Here is a 23,387-nt window from a genome sequence, read left to right on the forward strand (position 1 = left end):
TGTGAGGAGCATGGTTCAGCATGCCTACAGCCACACATAAGGTTCATGCAGAACTGGGCTCATAGTTCAAATAAAGCAAACTTATTATGTGAGTTTTCAACATAGAAAGCAAAGAAGCAAGGACTCTAATAACCTGCTTAATCAGAGCAAGACTTATTCAAGTTAAAAAAAGAATATCAATACATTTCATACATGACTCAGCATCAGATAACAACAAACGAGTGTTGCAACAGATAACAACATGCAGGGAACCACAATCACACAATGCTAAAGTGATATTTGCCACTCTAAAGCATTACACACTCAAATTCGTCTTTTTCTCTGGCAAGGATTTGATGATAATAGACGCGATCCTGGTCCTTGATTCGAGGACGTGGAAGTAAGGTGTCTCTCTCAGGGCACAGCGGGCTGTGCATTCCTTCAGAGCGGCCGCTTTTGTAGCTGAACAATGAGGTGGAGATGATGCCGTTCTGGCAATTCTCGATCCGCACAAGGTCGTGGTGGCTGAAGCTGTAGCTTGACATGCGACGGACAACGGCTGCGAGCTCTGGGGCCTGAAGCGGCATCGGGACGAAGCATGGAGTGGTCGGCACCGAATACGACCCATAGTCAAGATAGAAGCCAAGGAGGCGGGGCGGGTTGAGCTTGCGGAAACGACGGAGGAAGGCGGGCTCGGAGGCGTGGTGGTACCAACGCTTGCAAACGAGGGCGGCGCACACCAGGGTGGTGGGGAAGCCGACTCGGACAAGGATCTCCCTGAGGAGGTTGTCGTCGTCGAGCGCCCTAGATGCCTCGCCGCCATGGAACAGCACGGCTCTGTCTTCTTGTCATCCACAGATGTCTCGTTGGTACGCAGCACCCTGAAAAATCAAAATCTGCAGCGATGAACAAAGGCACATGACCAACCAAATGTGTGCTGTGAAACGGCCGGCACACATCCGTCCAGCAGAACATACAGAAGCTGCAGGAGATGAGATCTGGGTGAGAATCTAATGGGATGGAAAGATTGGATGGTCTTACTGGTGGGGAGTCTCCCCGCTGAACAAGAAGCAGATGTAGGCAGGGTTCAATTTGGGGAGAAAATTCTTGCTACCTAGGGTTTAATCCCGCGAGAGAGAAGCTAAATTGAATAGGGAGAGAAGGGCACTCGCATCTGTAAGATCCGGAGACGAGTGAATCAATCGGTCGATGGCCGCAGCAGGGGACGGACGCCTGAGGTCGCCGCCGCCGCCGCCGCTCCTTCCTCCCGGTACGGCGGGGTGAGAGCTGCGCGAGGTGAACTGAGGTTTTTTTTCTTTTGAAAGCATCCCTCGCCTCTCGCATAGCCCAGATCAAGAAGGCATATCCAATTCCGGCCCATAAAGCCCGGCACATCTGTCTGCCGCCACTGAGAACAACAGTGTCTCAGAAAGAAACGTACCCCTCTCTGACATAGGGAAAGAAAACTCCTCTTGAAAAATGAAAAAAGAAACGTACCCATTGTTACAAAAACATACTCGTTGGATATTTTTTACAGACACAAGCGCTCATATACACATGCATATACTCATCCCTATGCATGAACGCACACACGCACACCCTACCCCTATGAGCATCTCCGAGAAACTGAGCCGGCATATCATCTTGAGATTTACGAAGTCACCGTAGGCGCCTCGTCGTCGACAGTAACGTCTCCTTTCACTGAAAGCGCATCGCCGGAAATCCTGAAATAAATCCAGGAGTAATGCGAGCACCAGGATTTGAAGCCTGGTGGGTTGGGGATACCACTGTCCACCTAACCAACTCAACCACATGTTGATTTTTTTAGTAGAATGACATGCATGCATGCTTTCTGATTAAAAAAAAGTTGATTACCGTTTGCTATCCGAGTTTGTGTTTCTGATCCGAGATGCACAATGTAAGTAATGGCGTCTCACCGGTGAATGAATGTGGCAGACCATTTCCATCCATGCTGGCATGCATGTACAACACAACCAAAGAGAACAGATGTGGCGGTTGAATGTTGCATGTGCTGGTTTTGATGGATATTGGGGGAGGATGACAGGCCGAATATTGGGATGAATGAAGGCCTATTAGCTGCATGTGCGAGAATTAAGCACATATGCACTCCCCATGTGAAATTCATTGCTAGAGCACTTAACTCCATCCACTTCTTATCATGACCTCCTCCTAACTAGTAGATTCTCCTTACATGTTCATATTAGCTCTGCATACATGAATTGTGTGAAGCAAGAGAGTGAGGGCCTCATCGAAGAGCTCTTCGGGAGAACTACTACACTTGTGTTAGTGCTTGGCATGCATTTGGACAAAGTTGACCTATAGGTCAAGATCACATTGCTTTCTCCCAGTTTCTCTGCAATCAAGAACCATCTAGAGTCTCTAGACATGGGAGGCATGGAGAATGGAAGAATCACCACTTTAGTTGAACACACTACTTAATCATGAACTTCCCAATGATACATGTTACTTTCTCGTTGGTCTCTCAATCTCAGGTAGTTGTCAGAGATCGATGGCGAAAACTCCAGTGCAAGCACAGCTTGTGATACACTCCATATTACATCTCGTGCTGGAGGTCATCTCATGCACACGTTGCTCTTGTAGCTTTGTGCACTTTGTTTCAGAATGTGACAGATCTACTAGTGGAATCTAACAGGCTTATGAGGAAATAATGTATCTCTATCCATTAATGTGTCTAAAGCATCCATATCCAAAATCTATGTTTTCACTTAAGCATCGACAACTAGAATACATTTAACCGTCAGATGTGATCATGGAGGGTATACTTCCACGCAATATTGCCTCTACATCGGAGTATGTCTTGTATATTCTCCTTATCGTTGTTTAATTTATGTGCCTAACTACACAAATACTATGTTCCTTCCAACTTAAAATCTCTTGTTTGTACTTCGGTTTGCTGCAATAAGCTTTGAAAAGTCAAGCTTTATTTTCCCTTCAACCTTGCATAAAAACATCAAAGCATCATTTATTCTTAGGCGGTGAGTTCCAATTGTAGTTTTATTAATTCATTAGAACTCCTAAATTATATATATATTCCTTATTATTAAATCTACTAGTAAGATTGTCATGACATCATTCTCTTATTCCTAAAAAAAATCATTCTCTTATCCCTTGATACGATACATTTACTATATCTTAATGTCATCTACATCCATGGACATAGTGGTTTCTTTGAGCGCTCGGCTGCTCAAAAGCGTGTACTACCACTACACTTCAATCTTGGAAGCAACTTTGGGAGGACATCAAAGCCAAAAATGGAGAGCTGTAATAGAAGGCTGGGATACTCTCAAACAAGGTCTGGTATGGCGCACAAAGAATGGCTGAGTCAACAAATATTTGAAATGATCCGTGGCTGCCACGAGAGGAAATGGTGAGGCCATATGTTTGCCGAAGCTCTAATCCACCACTTCTAGTGTCAGAACTAATTGATCAAACCTCAGCAAAGCGGAATCGGCATCGCGTTGGAGAAGTTCTTCTAGGAATGGATGCTGAAACATTCACGGCAACACCCCCATGTACTCGCAATATCCAAGATTTCTAGAGTTTTCCTGTCAACCATTTTTTTAAAATTATATTTTATGCTTAATCTTCTTCATTCACGTTCTACATTTTTGGTATGCATATGGAACATTTTTCTATACAAGTGTAACCTTTCTTAAATAGAAGATTAACATTAAAAAAATATGGATGTCTAGTCTTTTCCATACACATTATATATTTTTATACATTAGGAAAAAACTTATATATATGTTTAAAATTTTCCACATAAAATATTTAAAAAAATTAAAACATATTTTTTGTCAATCCTTTTCCATATTCATTGTATATTTTTTTGTACATCGCAAATTTTTTCTCTATACACTTTTAACATTTTTCAAATGCATGATTAACATTTTTGAAAAATGCATTTGAAGTATATTTTTGTTAGATATATGTTTAGAATATTTGGAAGTATAATGAAAAGTAAAAAAAATAAATTAGAAATAAGAAAATGTGAAGAAAAATAAAAAATGAGGCAGTGGACTCCTTGCGGGCATGGGCCAGCCCAGTATGGCGTTGGCATTAGGAGAGGCTACGGTCGAACTCGCCTGGAGCAAGGTATAGCTGTGCCTTGCGCCCCCTCTCCCCCCTGAGATTGAAATAGCACTGCCACTGGCGTATAGTTGTGCCCTGCACCCTGTCTCCCTTGAGATTTATTTAGCTCTGCCAATGGTGTATTGCTGTGCCCTGCGCCCCCTCTCCCCCTGAGATTGAAATAGCTCTGCCACTGGCGGAGCCGATAGTGTGGGGTCCCGCCAAATGGCAAGCTGAAAGCTACGACCCCGAAAGATGTATGTACTGCTGCAATTGAACTAACCCACTTCTCTAACTCTTCATACTCTCCTTGTTGCAACTGAAACCTTCTCTCCCTCGTCGCCACCACCTCCTTCCCCGGCATGCATCGGACATGATGATGATTATCTCATTTGACCTTAGATGGCAAGATTTCCTTAGTGTAGGAATACAAACTACAAACTCAACTACGAATGGAATCCAAGGCCCCAAGAGTAATTAAGGAAACCACAAGTGGAATTATTTGTGTTTCTTCTTTTGTTTTGGAGATGATGAATTTCAAAATTGTTTTTTTTTGTGCATGGGAATTTTGTAGTGGATTAGGATGCTATGTAAAAATAGGATCATGCATGGTGCGTTGCTTTGATATACTTGGCTCATGAGAATAATGTTTTCCCGAGTCGGTCACAAGTTCATTTAAGTTTTGTACTCGTTGTCATGTGACTGGGGATGGTGTTTTCCTTCATGGTCAGGCCCTACCTGCATTTTTTTTTTGAGAACTAGGCCCTACCTGCATCTGACCAGGGAATCATTGCAGGGTCGTTATGGTGGGCCTTTTATCCCTAGTCACATGTTTATTTGGGCTGGACTGGGATGGGCCTTCAGTGCGAGGAGAAAGAAGGCGGCGCATTGGTTTCTCACTCCCCGGCACTCTGGCCTCCGGCGACTTCACCCAGCGATCTCCCCGACGATCTCCGCCGGCGGCATCTGACGACTTTTCCTCCCCTCCCGATTCAATCGATGTGAGTTCTTCTCCTTCCTGTACTCTCCCAGTTTCCGTTCTCTTCTCTGCTCGCGGAATCGAACCCTAGCTTGCTACAGTACAGTTTTGTCCCCAATCTAAACATCTACGTACGACTTGTTGAGTGCGGAGCACAGCTGAGGTGGGAAGGAAGGCAGACAATGGATGCTCTGGAGGTGATTCCCCCACGGTGAGGCCCTCCAATCTCTCCATCTACCCCTGTCCCCCAGCTCATTTCGTCCCACGGCTGCTGGATGGGGAGGGGCGGATGGATGCTTTTTGCAGGCCACTGAAGAAATTAGTCCCTTGCATTGACTCTGCTTTTTCACTTGTTCGTTCTTGTCAATTTTCCAGGGATGACCCCGAGAAGAAACCATGCGCGGATGTGTATGGCGAGTCACAACACCATTCCCTGACGACATCGACGACAGGCATGGATGTTGTCTCCAAGGTGCTCGACGATGACAACCTCCTCAGAGAGATCATCCTTTGTGTCGGCTTCCCGACCACCCTCGTCTGTGCCTCCCTCGTCTGCAAGTGTTGGTACCACCATGCCTCCGACCGCAAGTTCCTCAGCCGTTTCCATGAGGGCAACCCGTCCCACCTCCTAGGCTTCTACCTCGAGGACACCGATGACCCAAGCGTGGCTGCACACTTCTTTCCGATGCTGCCTCAACCTGCAGAGCTTGCCACTGTCATCCGCAGTGCGAGATTCAGCTTGGACCCCCACCGGAGTGAAATGTCCGACATGATGGGCTGCCGGAATGGCAACGTCCTCATCAGCTTGTATGACGGCAGAGATTTTACAGTTGGAGTGCACAGCCCGTTGCACCCCGAGAGAGGTTTGGCGGTCCTCCCGCCATTCCCAGAGTTGCAAATTCAGGACGGCTATTTCTGTGGTATGAATGATCTCCTCCTCTCCAAAGAGGAAGGCGATGGCTTGTCCTACATTTATGTGTTGGTGGAGTCTACAATGGAGAGGACCAAATCTATGGTGCACATAGATGTGCTGCGAAATGGTGACACTGTATGGCGCAGACATCTTGACCTGGCCACCGACCGATTCCTTTGTCCGCGATTTGATCCAAAAGCTGTGCTCGCCGACGATAAAATCTATATAGCGAGTGCCCAGCGAGACATTGTTGTCCTGGATTTGATGGGCTCAAGCATCTCCACGATTCTGCTCCCACAAGGGGTGGAGTATGGTGATAGAGACACCACGTTGGCACGGGCCAATAATGCTTCCGGTGTGTATCTCATCCATGCCAAGAAGCTTGAACTTTGCATTTGGCTCCACAAGGGGGGCAACTGGTTGCTGGTGCACAATATTTGTTTGCGTGAGATGGTTGCTGGTTTGAAGATGACAGGTTGCGAGGATGAGAATGAGGCTACTGCTCCTCTGCGGATAAACCATGTGGGGGATTATGACGAGTTTGTTTTCTTGGAGATGAGTCGATGCGCACTCCACCTGGATATCAAGTACAAGAAACTGCGTAAAGTGTATGATGTGGAAGAAAAAGATCGACATTTGGGTGATATCCATCCTTTCATGATGATTTGGCCTCCCACATTTCCTACACTCAAGAATGATTATGGGTATGTATGGTTCATTCTTTAGGCTATTTTAACAGTACTAGTTAATTGACTAGATAATGCTTGTGTGCAATGATTTGCAATCACTTACTGGGGTAGTGTTTGTATGTGGTCATAATATTGGACCCTTGGTTGTGTTTTTTTCAAAGCTTTGTGATGGAACCAAGCATAACGCTTCTTCAAGCTGCCACCCCCCTTATAAAGTCTCATAATATCAGTTTGTGATGGTACTGAAAAATGATTTATTTTTGTGTTCTTAGCATGGACCTCACATTCTGTTGTAGTATTGTTTTCTGAACTATTAGCGCAAAACAAAAAAAATTGAGCCCACAACGGTTTAAAACATCATGTATATGAAGTAAGAGCAGGAAGATGTATAGCCTTATTACCATGTTGACAACAATATTTTTCTTCTCTTGAAACAGTATCATCCCATCAAGCCTGGAATTCAGCTTCCTATTTCATAAGCATAATCATTGCATGGTTTTCTACTGCCTACCTTTGAGCTGTTAAACCCAAGCTATCTAGGAGATGTCAATACTTATTTTTTCTTCCCGAATGTTGCTTCGCGAGTCGTACACGTTTTCTGGAACACTAGTGCATCATAACTTTTATGTGGATATGCTTGAGCTTATTCATGCTTTGTGATTCAGATATGTAACAGTCAAAAATTTCCTTTTGTATGACAATTGGCAAGTTTCTAGTCCAAGCTAATAGTGGGTAGTTTGTGTTTGTGTGGCATCTTCCTTATATATGGAGTTCTGCTGTAACTGGAAATGCAGATTATAAATTGGAATCATGTTCGTCTGGGATATGATGCCATTTAACCTGTACTGTTGTAGCATTTTTGGTAGTAAAAAAAGTAAACTCTATGGTCGTAGCAGATCATTATTCGATTTCCGAGCACGCGGTTTTAGTATAGTTGTAGTAGCCAATTATCTTAGTTCACTTAAAATTTGATGCATAAAGTGGCAGAAAAATATTCTGATGCTAAATTACCTTCATCCTGACATTTCCTCTGTTTTCTTTGGAACAGAAATGCCATATGAAGGGGGATATCATCAAGCTTTTGGATGGCCGGCGACCAGGAAGAACAGGGAGCTGCATTTCCTTAATTGGTGGCAATTCTAACCATCTTTGTTATAACTTGTAGCAGATTAATTAGATGCTATGTAACCGGAGCAGGTACTCCTATCCTGTGTACCATGACTGTTTGTGACCAAGATTTTTGTTTCGTGCACGTGACTTCCTGCATGCATGTTTGGTTGCTATCCCGCCTCGTATCCACTTGTCTCAGTCTTGTGGTTGGTGTGCTTGATTGCTATGTATGGTGTTTGCAGCAACTCAGTAGTAAGTAAATTCAGTACTTTGAAACACTTCTGCATCTCGTAGTTAGTTCGACACTTCGACTGAATTGAACAAACTGCAAGTGGGATTCACTTTATTAGGATTTGATTCATTGCTTGATGTTTTTGATGCGAGGTAGCAAGAAGGAAAACAAACAGGGAAGCTAGTTCCATTCCTCTGTAGAGCTGGTCGATCCCATGTTTATTCTAATGCAAAATTTTGTACTGGATTAGGAGGTGCTCTTTTGCTATATTGTGTTGTGAGAACCATGTCATGTTCATGCTCTGAATTTTTTGTTTGTTAGATAGCAAAATTTTGGACTAGATTAGGAGCGATCTGCGTCTACTCATCGTAGACGGCCGCATGGAGCGATGTGGTTTCAGCAGAGTTACAACCCGCCGCAATGGAACCTCTGTATACTGCATCTGAGCTATACATGTACGTCCCCAGTACCTTGGTTGGGAGCTCCCTCTACTGGCTGCTTCGTGGCAATGGCGACACCATCGTCGAGTTCGATATGGATAGCTAGACCTAGCTGTGATAGAGATGCCACTAGATCTGTATGACCATGGCAAATCCAGCTCCTTCATGACTATGCCAGCGCAGGATGGTGGGCTTGGCTTGATCCTTGTGAATGACTTCTATGCCAAATTATGGAAGAGGGGGGCTGGCTGCAATGGTGTCGCTCTATGGGTGCCGGGGATAACTATTCAACTGGGTAAGCTTCTTTCACTGAATGCTGAGCACAATAGAGGTCCACTATCTCTGCTGGGGTTCGCCGAGGGCAACAATGCATTCGTGGTTGGGGCACCTAGGATCGGTATCTTCGTGGTCTATCTCAATCCTCTGAGGTTTAAGAAGATTTATGAAAGGAGGGATCTTTGTATCTTTCATCCATTTGAGAGTTTCTGTGTTGCAGGTAATGTCATGCACTTATGCCTTTACATACTTATATTACTTTGCAGGCATACCTAAATACATTTGCTTTTTGATAATGGGACAATGGGATGCTGGAATTAATGCCTTTTATATCCTTATTAGTGTTATTCTTCATTCATCCATTAAATCTTTGTTTCTTGCTTATATTCATATGTGTATATTGTATTTGATAAATATTATGTGCATAGCTGCAGTATTGATTTCTTTGACTGCTTTAGTAATTCTTTGAATGCATAGCTGTAATTTGGAGTTCATAGATAAATATACTTGCATCATGTTACGGAGTTCATTGATATATATGGTTGTTGAGAATTTTTGGCGTTCTATGAATCGATATCATAATTTGGAGTCCTTGGCTTAGGAGGGAATTTTTGGCGTTCTATGAATTGATATCATAATTTGGAGTCCTTGGCTTAGGAGGGAAGCCAAGATAATCACTAGATCCATATTATATCGTAGTAGTTACAATGAGTGTCCAGCCAACACTAGCTGCAATAAGTGTCCGTAGGAGTTAATTGCTAAAACACGTCAACAATAGAAATGTTCCAATAAAAATAATCCATTCTCGTGTTGTTCTATCTCTACTCTGTTTGAAATGTTGCCTCTATCTAATGGTATGAAAAGACTCAATTTTCAAGTTGAACAATGGCAATGATTTCCATTTACCGTTTCTTGGATATGCCGTGCATTGAATGGACAATACAGTTTGGTTTGACTGATTAACTTATTTTTCCTGCAGGTATCTAGAGTTATGTTCCGGTAGCTGAGATGTGGCGATGTCTTACTATTGCAGGTTCTTCCATCGTCCATGCCGTGGGCTGTGGTCCGCGTAGAAATTGGCCCCCCATGTAGTCAGAATGAATTTGTATCCGCCTCCGATAACTGCTGCTGCCGTTATTTCAGTAACCTGTGTGGAACTAGTCAAATCGACATTGCTTGCATTTGTGTCGCGTGGTGTCTGGTGTTGACTATCGTATTTGACTCGAACTAATGTTATTGTCTGACACATCTTGTTATGAGGTAGCGTATTTGGGAAGTCATCATTTCCTTGCTTTTTCACTCTTCTTTCTACTCCCTTGCGACCATGGCCTTCTTCCGCCACCTCCCCTGCATAGCGCACTATAGTTAGCCATTTTTTGCGATGTTTACAAGAATGTTTGATAAGATCTCTTTTTTTGGTAGTATTTGCTTGGCAGTGACTACCATGGCGGCATCAATGGGCAGCAATTTTTTTTAACAAATACAGTTAGAGAAAGGTTCAGGAATCAGGAGTGGGTGAATTAGCACACTTATCACAGCATTCTAGGTTACGATGTCCACTATTTGATGGAGCATGTAATTAGCAGTGAAGACCATTGCTGACTGGATTTAGTGAAGGGCATAGCCTGCAGCATTTCTTGCACCTTGACATTTCAGAAGTTGCATTCAGAAGATAACCTGGAAATTATGCTCGCCTTGCCAGGCCCTGTCCCAAGCAGCCCAAAGCCAAGATTGTTTAGTTGCTGAATGGTATGTAGAGGAGCAGTTCGGAAAATCTTTTGGTGCAATGCTGGAAAATATCTTTCTCGCTGATCGGGAGGATTGGGTTGTGAAGTTCACATCACCTCATCCTTGCATGCCCCTTCGCCCGGCAAACCTGGCACGAGACGCTAAGCTGGCTACGGACCCCGTGTACCCCGCCCGACGACGAGCCCTCGCTTCTAGACTGGTACCGCGACCCTCCTCGTCCCCATGCGCAAGGGCCTCGGTACCGTGACCCTCCTCGTCCCCTGAATGATATGGAAACACCGCAATGGCTGCATCTTCAACGGAGCGCGCCCATCTGTGAACACCCTCGTAGCGAAGATCAAGAAAGAGGCTGCCCTTTGGGCAAATGCAGGCGCGCTAGGGCTCAAAGCCATTACCCCCCAGACTTGGGACGTCCATTAGTCCAGTCTTTGTAAACAACCTCCTAGGAGGAATGTAACCAAACTCTCCCTCTTTACAATGCAATGAAACGCACGCTCTCATGCGTTTTCTCGAAAAAGTTCACTGCTAACAAAATTTACACTGCCAAGTCGATGTATAGAGCTATGGCTTTAGAGGAGAGCTTGCAGCACGCATATGAAAATTTCGTGGGGGCTTTGTATTCCTTGAAAAGAAAACAGGGTATTCAGGACAGAGGTCCCTGCTAGGGAGCAACTTTGAAACAGAGAAGGTATAGGCAATGGGCTTTGCTCTGTTTTTGGTGATGTGGCGTACTCGTAGCGACCTGAATTTTTTTAAGCCAAACTTCTCCGGCAACTTGTTGGCGTCAGCGAAAGAAGCCAGCAATACTGGAATGCAGAATTGCAGCACCCGACCTCTAGTGATCTCTATATTTGAACATTTTGAAATTTGAGTTTTTGAAGTTTCTTAAAAATGTGATTTTTTTTCCAGGGGATACATATACACATTCTAGATACCCGTGGAAATGTTCGGTAGAAATCCCGTTTTGGTTTGGGCTATAGGAAAAAAACAAAATTTTGACAGTATGTAGGAGAAAAAGGGTGTCATTTCTGTTAGAAATTTCTCTTTTTTGTATTTCCAAAAATCCAGAGTATTTCTTTTTCGGATTTTTACCGGGCCTTAGGAATATGTGTATGTATTCACGTATTTATTTTAAGTTTTTTTAGCATAGGAAGTGTGTTTTTCAAAAATTTCAAATACCAAAAGCCATTGAGCTCGGTAGCTGTTTACACTTTTCAGCAATACTGCCATTTTTCGGTACGTATGTTGGTCTCGTCTCGAGCATAAGTGACTTTATATACTGCTACCCATAATACGTCCGAGTCTATTATGAACCAGGAGAGAGCGATATGCCACGTCAGCAATAAACCCAAGAGGAGAAAAAAGAAGGTCAGAACCTCGTTGCCGTTGCAAAAACGTCCGAGAGAAAATTACTCTTTTTTGTTTGAAAGGTCCATATGTTCATATGTTCCATTCATGCATGACAAGAGAGTGTGGAAAGTTCAGTCCCACCCCAGTTGTGGAGAGTGTGTTAGACCAACATATAGGATTGGCTTCGTTGCCATGCCACGCCTCCTCGTGTTGGACTGTTTCTATTTGTCTCCTCGAAATGTTTTTGTGCCAGTGGAAAACAATACCGAATGGTTGTGGACTGTTCCCTGTTGTCTTCTCGTGTTCCAATTTCTCTTCCAGGAGTCTATTAGAAGTCTCATCTCCTCCATAGACAGATGCATGCCTCTTCGTCTCCTATGTGCCGGAGTCCGCCCGCAGTTTCTATTTGGGTCACTGCTGGCGCTAAGCATTTGCGTAATGTAATACCGCGAGAGTAATTGTTTTGTTTTTCCGCCGCTTGGCGATGTCTGTTCTGAAACCTCTTCTTATTCAATGAAAATGGCAAGTTTTTGCCTTGTTTCAAAAAAAAAAATGTGCCGGAGTCCGAGACGCCTGCTCTCTCGGACTAGGGTTGAAGGGTTGGGGTCGTGCCTATTTTTGAAACTACTTTTCTCCACACACACACACACACACACACACACACACACACACACACACACACACATGCACGCACGCACGCACGCACGCACGCGCACGCACGCACGCACGCACACACACACACACACCTATGAGTCCGAACTTGTACAACTTCTGAGCTAACACAGTTTGATTACTTTCCTAATCTAATTACACGGGAAAACAAAAATAGATGCTAGTCGATTGGAGAGGAGCCAACCACATAGGTTAAGGCAGGGGACTTGTGCAAAATTGTCTCGAAGAGGTCTAATAATATATGACATTTACATGGCAAAAGTGACTAAAACTTTAGGACATGTATGATGTTGAGAATTGTTCTTGTAAAATTCCATCAACATTTATAAGCTCTAAACTTTGTGCAACAAACCCCGCATAAAAACTATAATTTTTTGTGTGGGATGAATAAAAATTATCATAACACTAATTAACCATAAGGACCTTGAACCTTATATTTATGATGATACAAAACAAATTGCTGCTTGATCGTTCACTTAACTTTCATGTCAATCTAGTTGTTGGTTTGGAACAGAGACGGTTCAACTATCTGCAAGGACCTTGAACCCTTTAGTCCACATAGAGGAGACACTAAAAGTGACCGACGTCACCAGATCTATAAGTGAACAATAGAGGAGACACTAAATGTGGTGTACGCTTTAGGCTCGCTGCACCAGCTGTAGGTTCCGATACGTTATGTGGATGGATCGGCGGCGACACCGGTTTTAGATATGGGGAGTAAGATACTCTATCGAGTTTGTAGTGTGAGTGGTGGCTTCGGGTGGCTTGATGTATATTCTTGTCATATCTTTGGTAATAATTAATAAAGATGGATGTATCCATCGATTGATGAAGAGGCTGGGGCTTTAGCCTCCTTTTCTAAAAAATCTTATAATCAAACTTAAACCAAACCAACAGCATGTGAGAGGCTCGCTGTTCATCAAAGCACCCTATATTTCATAAAATTATGACTGTTATGTTTTTTGTCTCTCAAGGGTATGGCAAATTGAAGTGCTTAGGTCTTGGGAAGGCCATTCTTTGTTGTTGTCGCACTGGAACAGTCATCACGTGAAGGCCATGGCGCACCAGCCATTACCGCCTCGATTTCCCAGGTCTCTCGGGGGCAGTTTGTTAGGTTCTTGCATCCTTGCGCCGTCACATACTGCAATCATACACTGCATTATTAGTGTGGAAATGAAGAACAATAGGTAAAGGTAAACGCAATGTGGATGCTACAGAAATTAATGTTGAGCTTGGCTCATGGAACTTTTGATAAAGAGAACATCTGCATTAGAATTGGGTGTTTGCGGTACAATTCATTTACGTGGAAATTGACAATGTGGAGTCTATACTAACTTTACTTCTAGAGAATCCTTCTGTTTCACTACGAGCATAAAATAAATGTAAAGTTGAGTTTGGCTCCTGTAACTTTTACTCGAGAAAGAGAACTAGCAGTTAACATATCTGCATTAGAATAGGGGTTGTTTGCAGTACAGTTTGATTTACTTGGAAACCAACAATCAAGATGACCAATTACACCCTGCGTCTACAACGGACAATATCAAGACCAAAGTCGAGACATAGAGAATGCACACAGCCAAAAGTCTTAAAAATAATAAGGAAAAACAAAGAGAGCTGATGCGGCTAACGACTCGAAACTGATATAATATAATGTATTTGCGTTATTTTCATCACTCTACAAAGTTAGCCATTACAAGTAGGAGTGCACCAACATTAAAATATAAAGCGTTATTGTGTAATGCATTTCTTAAGTTGTATTGTTATATCAGAAAAGAGCAACCAAGACATACCAGATTACTTTCAATCCGAACACCGCCAAAGCTTTTGTACATTTCTATCTTTTCCCAGTTGAAGAACTTTGAGGAAATCGGGTCATCCTTGGCATGCCTCAGCAAAGTGCCAATGAAATAACAGCCTGGCTCGACCGTAATAACCTGCAATACAGACCACAGGAGCTCAACTGTTTTGTTATATCTATAGATTAGATTCCCACCCGCCCTTCTGAACACAGGGCACAAAGTATGTTCTTCTATTGTTTCATTACACAACTATGTTTTCCTTCACTTTGTTCGCTCCACTTTTTAGTGACATAAATATACCAAAACAATAGGAGCGTATGTACATTACAACATTCGAGAATAGGTTAGGAAACTTTTATTAAGTTGAAGACCTCAAAGTAGAGAGTGTCTGGTGCACATGCAAGTGTGGGTCCATTAAGTTTATTATATGACAAGTAGAAAGACGGCAAGCCGAATGGGTCTCAGGGCCTTTATGCCCAATGCTTTCACAAAAGTAGTTCACCTATGAATAATTGACAAGAACACAAAAGGGAATAACTTTCGGAAGTGCGAATTCCATAGACAGCAGAACACACAAACTGAGAACAAGCAATTTAACTATACATGATGATGTACAATTAAAGTATATCCACGAGATTAGGTATAAGTGAGAAAAATAATTAAAATGTTTAAATACCCAAATGGGGAACAAGAAATTTCATTAGTTTGTGCAAAAGAGAATATACGAACACAAGAGCTTGTGAATTTACGGAGTGACATGGCATCCTAGTAACTTCTCAAACAAGTGCGCATAAAATTGAAAGAGCATTGTGTGCTACTAAATTTTACTCCCTCCGTCCCATAATATAAGAACGTTTTTAACACTAGTTTAGTGTCAAGAACGCTCTTAGATTATGGGACGGAGGGAGTAATAAATTAACCATAAAGGTAATTACTTACCATGCCTTCTTTAAGTTCTCTTATTGTCCGCAAGGATCTCAATCCAGGCTCCTTTGGCCTCTCTAAGCCCTATGGTCGAGAAACAAGCATTAGTCTAAGTTGAATGGAGGTAAGTATGACATGATTAAAATGAAAGCATGGATATTGATATAGTCAAAATCTAACCTTAGGGTAGCCTCCGGGATCGTGGGTGTCAATTCCAAGTAAGTGCCCAAGACCATGAGGCATGAAAACAGCCCCTAACCTTTGATTCATCATGTCACCAATATCACTGAAATAAATGGTTATGGAAAATTGATAAATCAGCATCAAGCTATACATATTAACATATTGAAATTCAATAAGCACAAATAATTATCTTTCACACGCACCCATGTATAATATTTTCTTTCTTTAGAGATTCAAGTATTCTCTGCTCTGCCAGCCTGCAAAAAAATTCATATGACTCTTAAACAATTGAAGACAATATGGTAGACAAATAGAGGGAGAAACAATGTGATTTGGTTAAAGTTAAACAGATTGACACAGTAGGCTAAAAGATCTGAAAAATTGCTTCCAAGTATTTATCGGGAACCCAATTTGACAACACAGATACAACTGTGAATTATCTTTAGATCAAGTACACAACACTTATGACCGTATGCAAATTGTAAACTGTATTCCGTTAAAGCATAATTATTTCTCAGGAACCCAATTTGACAACTCTAAAAAAACATCATTAAAAATTGCATGGTTTATAAGTGACGACAGAGAATTCTTACTTGTGCATATCGATCCATCTTACTCCGGGTTGCATATGTGATATCACATCATTATGAGCCCTGAGGATAGCCTGTGAAATACAGTCAGTCTTGCATCAATAAAAAAAAGCAAAGTGGGTAGTTTTACCACCAGTGTACTTACATTGTATACAATCGTCTGGTTTCTTTTGAATTTTCCATTTATCTAAAATCACATAAACTCATTCACATAACATTACAAGACAAACACTATATTAAAATGTGATAAATGAAAGAATGTGACAGTTTATATCGAGGTTAATTAGTTCCATGCAAGAATTACATTAGCTATGATCTTGTGTCAGTAAAAACTTGCTAAATAAAAATAACATATCATTGGACTGAAGTGAAAAGAAAAGGACCCGAGGGTGTAAATAATACTTTTACCAATAAATAATAAAATCTGATATTGATTTAGTAAAGAGTGCATCAAAATAGACGTATGAATATTCCAAACGACTTACAGGGTATGAACATGTGATGTCAGAACCATAGAAATTATATTCAGCTCCCATGTCCATTAGAGCCATGTCTCCATCATTCAGCGTCTGAAAATATACTAGATATAAGTATGTACAGAGAGAAAAGGCAAAACTACGTACTCCTTCCCTAAAGAAGTCATGAACACACAATAATACTTCAAGACCCTCCATAGCTATTCCTTCATTCGATTTCTATCCTCTGCTTCATATGTTTGGTATTGTTGTTTTCCCTTACTTGATTAATTGGTCCAGCATAACATTAAAGTTGGCTAAATTATGGTCTTTCACCCATCCAACTGTACAAGTTTCGTTCAAAATTGTCGAACTCTCACTGTGAACGCTATCACCCAATGCTGACACGCACATGCTTCAATTAGAGATTATTTTCTGCTGACACGCTAATGAATGATAGCAGACATCATACGACATTCAGTTTATGAATGCCATATGCTATTTGATTAATTCAATGATATACTAACTAACCTATGATCCTCTCATCACAGTTTTCATTTTTCCAATATGCATTAATTCTGAACACATACAACAACCAGAGCAAAAACTGTTGCTCAAACTTACAAATTTCAAGATCTCATGGTACTCAACAACTTTACAGTTGACAAATATTTTCTTCAGGAACAAGTAGTTAACAAAAAAAAAGGTACATGAACTCTACTGCCTAAAACTAAAATAAAGCATGCCCTTTTCCAAATAGCTAGTATGCATTGAAAACTAATCATTTTCCTACGATATTTGAGCTCGTACTATTGACAACATAATCTGAATTTTGTCACTGGTGCGATTTACAAGCTCGACCAAGTAAAAATAACACCAACAAGTAAGCTGCAGGCCATAAGCATCATAAAAAAGTGTACCTGGTCATTTGGAGCACCCGCATGTCCATAATGAAGAGTAGAACTGCAAGATAAGCAGTAGAGTTATATAGCACATAAGATAGTCCAACTCGAAACAACTCATGTACGATAGGCACGGGGCTATTATTTTTTAACTAACTAAGAAAACATCCCTACATAACTTTCCATAGCTATTCATCTATTCACAGAAGTCAACAAATAGGCAGTCTTGTGCATATAAATAAGTGAACTTGAAAAGAGCCGTACTGAAATTACATAAAGTGAGTATATATAGTTCATTCCGACACTAAGAAACTCTATACTAAGATGTTTATCTCCATTCTCTATCCCATACTACCAGAAGTTCATGGTTTTAAGAATTTGAAGAATTTCTTTCTCTAAGCTTCATCTAGAAACAATGCATAAAACTACGTATACTGTTGGCACCGGGATGGTGATTTGGTATTACGATATCCGTTTGTTAGCTCAAGTGACAACTTCTACATATATGTTACACGAAAATGATTAGTAAAACAATTAGTAACAATTTCACCATATTTGTAACTACTCATTACTTGCTTCACATATTAGACATAATATTTAAACTTGCCTGTTGTGTCCAGTAGCACATATACATGTGTAGGAGCAATGTCGGCAGCCTTCGTGCATAGATGCATGATGAATAAAGATGCTTTCTAACTGAAATTCCTTCATGCCTGGTTTTATCTGCCTCATAACCTTGTAAAGTGCAAGTTAACAATCAGATGTGTTTAATTTAACTCTAAAAAAGTGTAAGTATGTGAGTTAGAAGTAGTAACACCTAAATGATAGATAGACATATTGAATATTTCTACGAATAGGATGTCTAAAATAATACCAGCAGTGAAGTTGGAAACACACTATTAGCATTGAACTCTTTATACCTCAATGTGTGCTTTGGAGCTGACATCATTAGCATATTGAATGAATGCAAGCTCCATGTCAGATTTTATAACACGGCATTCAGTTAAGATAGGATGAAGCGTGCTTAAATCAGTGTCAAACTTCTCTATCCCCTGGCATGGACAAATAAAATGCATTGTAAGTTAGTAACCCAAATACATAATTAACAACGAAGACAAAAGGTGTGGAAGATATTTACTTCTTTATACTTATTAGGTATGCATACCATATCAGAAAATGTAGAGTTTACTTCAAGATGTAGTTGTGGTCCAAAAGAACATAGTAATGCAATATTAATGTGAGTGATTGCGCTTTCCAGTGACAGTATTTGACAAAACTATAAAACAAAGCATTGAGGTTCAAAAGAACATGGAAATGCAATATTAACACGAATGTTTGTGCTTTCCAGTGATAGTGTTTGGCAAAACTACAAGATAAAGCATCGTAACTTGTTTCATGCTAGTGTGGCTAATTATATATCACATACCTCAAAACTAGCAGGCTTTGAGTAATTTCCGCTGTCAGTATTCTTTCCGTATAAGAGAAAGAGAAGGGGCTCTCCATGCTCACTAAATTGACATCGGAGAACCTGTGCAAGATCATCAACATAGAAGACAAAATCGACCCTGTACATATCCTGTCCAGATTTAATGAAATATTAGGCAAAATCAGAGTGTAACGGCACATGCACAATATGGTCTCTAGAATATTAAATACCTTGAAAGAAGACAATTCTTTTTCACCATTCCAAATTGCATCGTCAAGTGTCAACCTTGGAGCAAATAAGATAGATTGTCCAGAGGCAATGTCCTTGAACAATGAAGGACAAGTTAAAAACATGGCATCAAATAAGCAAGAATTTACATAATAAATAATTAAGCATTGAAACTACACGTACGTATGTGCCATGGAGCTCAAGAAAGAAAACTTACCACTGCACCGTAGAACCCCGGCTCTCGCACACCGAAGAGATAGGCGAAGTAGCTCTCCTGCCTGGAGACATTACCAATGATGGATGTATCAATTCAATCTGCCATGCATGCAGATGCAAGAAACGTACGGCAAAGGGGAAGTCGGGAAACAGCAAAAGGAAAGGCATGTCGTTGACCTGAAGAGCGGGACGCGGTCGGTGCAGTATAGAGTCTGCTCCTCGCCGCCCTTGAGAGTTGAGACAGCAGTAGACGTACCAGATTAAACGTAGGAACCCAAATGGGATAGGGAGAGATCGACGGAGAGCGAGCGTAGAACGAGCCTTGAGAAGGACGATGCCGTGGAGAGGGCGGCCAGAGGTGGAGAGATGGGCTCTGAGCGCGGCGACGAGGCGCTTGCGGTTGCCGGCGTGCAGCTCCATGAACACCGCGGGCGGAGCAAGGGAGGAGTCGCTCATCTTGCACCATGCTTTTAAATAGCGCGCTATAGCGTTTAGAAGATGTCCTGCGCTAATGGTCTTTCGTCCAAACACGTGAACAAACATTTTAAATAGCTCTGTTGCACCACCGCTGTAACCTTTAGCGTGCTATTTTTCAAACTATGTCTTGCACGGCAGGGCCAGGTGCGCCTGCACGTCCAACTAGTACGACATGGGCGATCGAGACGGCTCCTTGCAATTTTTGATTTGATCTAAGTACGGGTGGACGCGGCGCCCAGCCCGAATATATAGATGAGGAGGGTGTTGGGTTTAACCACGATGTAGCGGAGTCCCTGTCCGACACGGACTAGTACGTAGCAATCACCGAACAGGAGTTGTACGTGTGCGTGTGTTTCGTCGCGTCGGGGCGTCCATCAAGCAAGCCGGCGGCTTTGTAGTTTCATACGTGCATGTGTTAGCCTTCATTCACGTAAGGATCAATTAATCCACCTATGTGCTTGCCTGCCTGCCTGCCTGCTCGGTCTAGCTAGCTTCTGGTACGTGTGTGTTCAAGCCAAAAGCACCGGCTAGCTGAGCATCCGGAAGTCAGCTTAGGCCAGAGACATCAGAGGAAAGTACTCGAAGAGTCGGAGGGACCTACGCCAACAATTGGTTGTTGGCACAGGTCCTTGCAGTACGTTGAGCAGTAGAGGAGCGAACCGTGTTTTCTCTCTTAGGGCATCACGGCACTCTTGCGGCGACGGTTCCTAGGACTTGAGACTCTTTTGAGACCATAATTTGATGGGGATTTTCTCGGTGAGATTTCTCCCTTCCACTATTCCCGCCTTGTGTTATCTTGTGGCATCGATAGTTTCTCGTTTCTCTGCTTCATTCTAGGTGATTCAGGGGCAATCCTTGCATCGTTTCCCACAATTGGCGATGGCGGATCGAGTTCTTGTCGAGGCTACCAGCGCACGTGGGGGGGGGGGGGGGGGGGAGGTGTGAGGTGGATCACCTAGGCTGGGAGAAGCAGCGCCCTAGCGCCACCGCCATCCGCCTCAGAAGACCCTGCAGTGGCATTCGATCATGCATGGGAGGCGGGCAGTTCTGGCCCCGCTACTGGAGTCGAGGACATGTTGGAGCGCCTACGCCTCATGGCGGTGGAGGCGCAACCGGTGATGGTGGATGACGATGACAATGTTGATCTGGTTGCCCCGGATTGCGCATTGGTTGGGAAGGTCATCTCCCCTACTGTCCTTCACACCAACACTATTTCATCGACATTGAGGCCGGCCTAGGGAAATCCTAGGGTCTGGAGTTTCACCCAGCGGACGACAACTTGTTCGTGGCTGAGCAGTACTAAGATGGATAGGGACCATGCCCTAGATGGCTCACCATGGATGTTGGGCAAGCATGCTGTCTTACTCAAGGTTTTTGATACTAACATACAACCGCTGCAAGTGGAGTTTAAGACTCTCTATTTGGGAACGTATTATGGCCCTGCCGCCAAGATTGATGAAAACCAAACTGGGCATGGAGTTTGCTAAACCGATTGGAAGAATAGAGTGTGTAGAAGCTGATGCTGATGGGAGATGCTGGGGTGCTTTCATGCGTGTCCGGGCATACATTCTAGTATAGGAACCATTCGTTTGGTAGGTCATTGTCAATTCTACGATGAAAGATCGTGGATGTCGCCTGGGGGGGGGGGGGGTTGAATAGGCGCTTTAAAATAATAACGGTTTAGGCTTGAACAAATGTGAAATAAACCTAGCGGTTAATTTGTCAAGCACAAAACCTACAACAACTAGGCTCACCTATGTGCACCAACAACTTATGCTAAGCAAGATAAACAACTAACTGATAGCGAGATATATGACAAGAAACAATATGGCTATCACAAAGTAAAGTGCATAAGTAAAGGGCTCGGGTAAGAGATAACCGAGGCACGTGGAGACGACGATGTATCCCGAAGTTCACACCCTTGCGGATGCTAACCTCCATTTGGAGCGGTGTGGAGGCACAATGCTCCCCAAGAAGCCACTAGGGCCACCGTAATCTCCTCATGCCCTCGCACAATGCAAGATGCCGTGATTCCACTAAGGGACCCTTGAGGGCGGTCACCGAACCCGTACAAATGGCAACCCTTGGGGGCGGTCACCGAACCCGTACACTTTGGCAACCCTTGGGGGCGGTCACCGAAACCCGTCAAATTTCTCGGGGCGATCTCCACAACCTAATTGGAGACCCCGACGCTTGCCCGGAGCTTTACACTACAATGATTGAGCTCCGAACACTACCAACCGTCTAGGGCGCCCAAGCACCCAAGAGGAACAAGCTCAAGGGTACCAAGCACCCAAGAGTAATAAGCTTCTCAACTTGTAACTTGTCACTCCGATTGTCGGAGAGGTATCTCTGGGCCCACTCGGTAATGCACATCACTATAAGCCTTGCAAGCATTGTAACTAATGAGTTAGTTGTGGGATGATGTATTACGGAACAAGTAAAGAGACTTGCCGGTAACGAGATTGAACTAGGTATTGAGATACCGACGATCGCATCTCGGGCAAGTAACATACCGATGACAAAGGAAACAACGTATGTTGTTATGTGGTCTGACCGATAAAGATCTTCGTAGAATATGTGGGAACCAATATGAGCATCCAGGTTCCACTATTGGTTATTGACCGGAGACGTGTCTCGGTCATGTCTACATAGTTCTCGAACCCGTAGGGTCCGCACGCTTAAAGTTTGATGACGGTTATATTATGAGTTTATGTGTTTTGATGTACCGAAGGTTGTTCGGAGTCTCGGATGTGATCTCGGACATGACGAGGAGTCTCGAAATGGTCGAGACGTAAAGATCGATATATTGGACGACTATGTTTGGACACCGGAAAAGTTCCGGAAGGTTTTGGACATTTATCGGAGTACCGGGGGTTACCGGAACCCCCCCGGGAACTAATGGGCCTTGTTGGGCCCTAGTGGAGAGAGAGAGGGGCCGGCCAGGGCAAGAGGCGCGCCCCCTCCGCTTGAGTCCGAATAGGACAAGGAAGGGGGGGGGGGGGCGGCGCCCCCCTTGCCTTTCCCCTCTCCCACTCCTTCCTTCCCCCTCCTTGGATTAGGAAAGGGAGGGGCAAACCTACTTGGAGTAGGTTTCCCCCTCCTAGGGCGCGCCACCCCCCTTGGCCAGCCCTCTCCTCCTCCCCCCTTTATATACGGAGGAGGGGGGCACCCCATAGACACAACAATTGATCTCTTGATCTCTTAGCCGTGTGCGGTGCCCCCCTCCACCTTAATCCACCTCGATAATATCATAGCGGTGCTTAGGTGAAGCCCTGCGTCGGTAGAACATCATCATCGTCACCACGCCGTCGTGCTGACGGAACTCTCCCTCAAAGCTCGGCTGGATCGGAGTTCGAGGGACGTGATCGAGCTGAACGTGTGCTGAACTCGGAGGTGCCGTGCGTTCGGTACTTGATCGGTCGGATCGTGAAGACGTACAACTACATCAACCGCGTTGTGCTAACGCTTCCGCTTTCGGTCTACGAGGGTACGTGGACAACACTCTCCCCTCTCGTTGCTATGCATCACCATGATCTTGCGTGTGCGTAGGATTTTTTTTTGAAATTACTACGTTCCCCAACAGTGGCATCCGAGCGTGGTTTTATGCGTAGATGTTATATGCACGAGTAGAACACAAGTGAGTTGTGGGCGATACAAGTCATACTGCTTACCAGCATGTCAT

General features: G+C 43.3%; 3 protein-coding genes across 3 annotated transcripts; 1 reads left to right on the top strand and 2 right to left on the bottom strand.

The window, feature by feature from the left end:
* Positions 1-287: 287 nt before the first annotated feature.
* Positions 288-1,480, bottom strand: LOC141040666 (uncharacterized). Its single transcript, XM_073506781.1, has 2 exons — positions 1,477-1,480; positions 288-820 (listed from the first exon to the last, which is right to left on the bottom strand). Exons 1-2 carry the CDS (start codon positions 1,478-1,480, stop codon positions 288-290), a joined length of 537 nt encoding a protein of 178 aa, XP_073362882.1.
* A 3,140-nt stretch (positions 1,481-4,620) lies between these two features.
* On the top strand, positions 4,621-7,968 carry LOC109759029 (uncharacterized). The gene is made up of 4 exons (XM_040401417.3): positions 4,621-5,093; positions 5,230-5,282; positions 5,447-6,688; positions 7,722-7,968. Exons 1-4 carry the CDS (start codon positions 4,896-4,898, stop codon positions 7,732-7,734), a joined length of 1,506 nt encoding a protein of 501 aa, XP_040257351.1. The 5' UTR covers positions 4,621-4,895; the 3' UTR covers positions 7,735-7,968.
* Positions 7,969-13,496: 5,528 nt separating this feature from the next.
* LOC109759028 (uncharacterized) lies at positions 13,497-19,681 on the bottom strand. The gene is made up of 17 exons (XM_073509508.1): positions 19,482-19,681; positions 19,227-19,287; positions 19,012-19,104; positions 18,782-18,931; positions 18,521-18,631; positions 18,276-18,407; positions 17,988-18,090; positions 17,374-17,416; positions 16,985-17,031; positions 16,484-16,578; positions 16,144-16,185; positions 16,002-16,072; positions 15,612-15,665; positions 15,406-15,511; positions 15,241-15,309; positions 14,293-14,436; positions 13,497-13,643 (listed from the first exon to the last, which is right to left on the bottom strand). Exons 1-17 carry the CDS (start codon positions 19,679-19,681, stop codon positions 13,497-13,499), a joined length of 1,668 nt encoding a protein of 555 aa, XP_073365609.1.
* Between the last annotated feature and the right edge of the window lie 3,706 nt (positions 19,682-23,387).

This window comes from Aegilops tauschii, chromosome 2, assembly GCF_002575655.3.
Source record: "Aegilops tauschii subsp. strangulata cultivar AL8/78 chromosome 2, Aet v6.0, whole genome shotgun sequence".
In the NCBI taxonomy this organism is placed as follows: domain Eukaryota; kingdom Viridiplantae; phylum Streptophyta; class Magnoliopsida; order Poales; family Poaceae; genus Aegilops; species Aegilops tauschii.

Coding starts and splice junctions, on each gene's coding strand:
- LOC109759029 (XM_040401417.3), top strand. CDS start 4,896: ATGGTGGGCCTTTTATCCCTAGTCACATGTTTATTTGGGCTGGACTGG. Junction 5,094..5,229: donor CCCCTCCCGATTCAATCGAT/GTGAGTTCTTCT, acceptor TGCGGAGCACAG/CTGAGGTGGGAAGGAAGGCA. Junction 5,283..5,446: donor CTGGAGGTGATTCCCCCACG/GTGAGGCCCTCC, acceptor TCAATTTTCCAG/GGATGACCCCGAGAAGAAAC.
- LOC109759028 (XM_073509508.1), bottom strand. CDS start 19,681: ATGAGCGACTCCTCCCTTGCTCCGCCCGCGGTGTTCATGGAGCTGCAC. Junction 18,932..19,011: donor AAGAATTGTCTTCTTTCAAG/GTATTTAATATT, acceptor AAATCTGGACAG/GATATGTACAGGGTCGATTT. Junction 18,091..18,275: donor GCTCCAAAGCACACATTGAG/GTATAAAGAGTT, acceptor GCACTTTACAAG/GTTATGAGGCAGATAAAACC.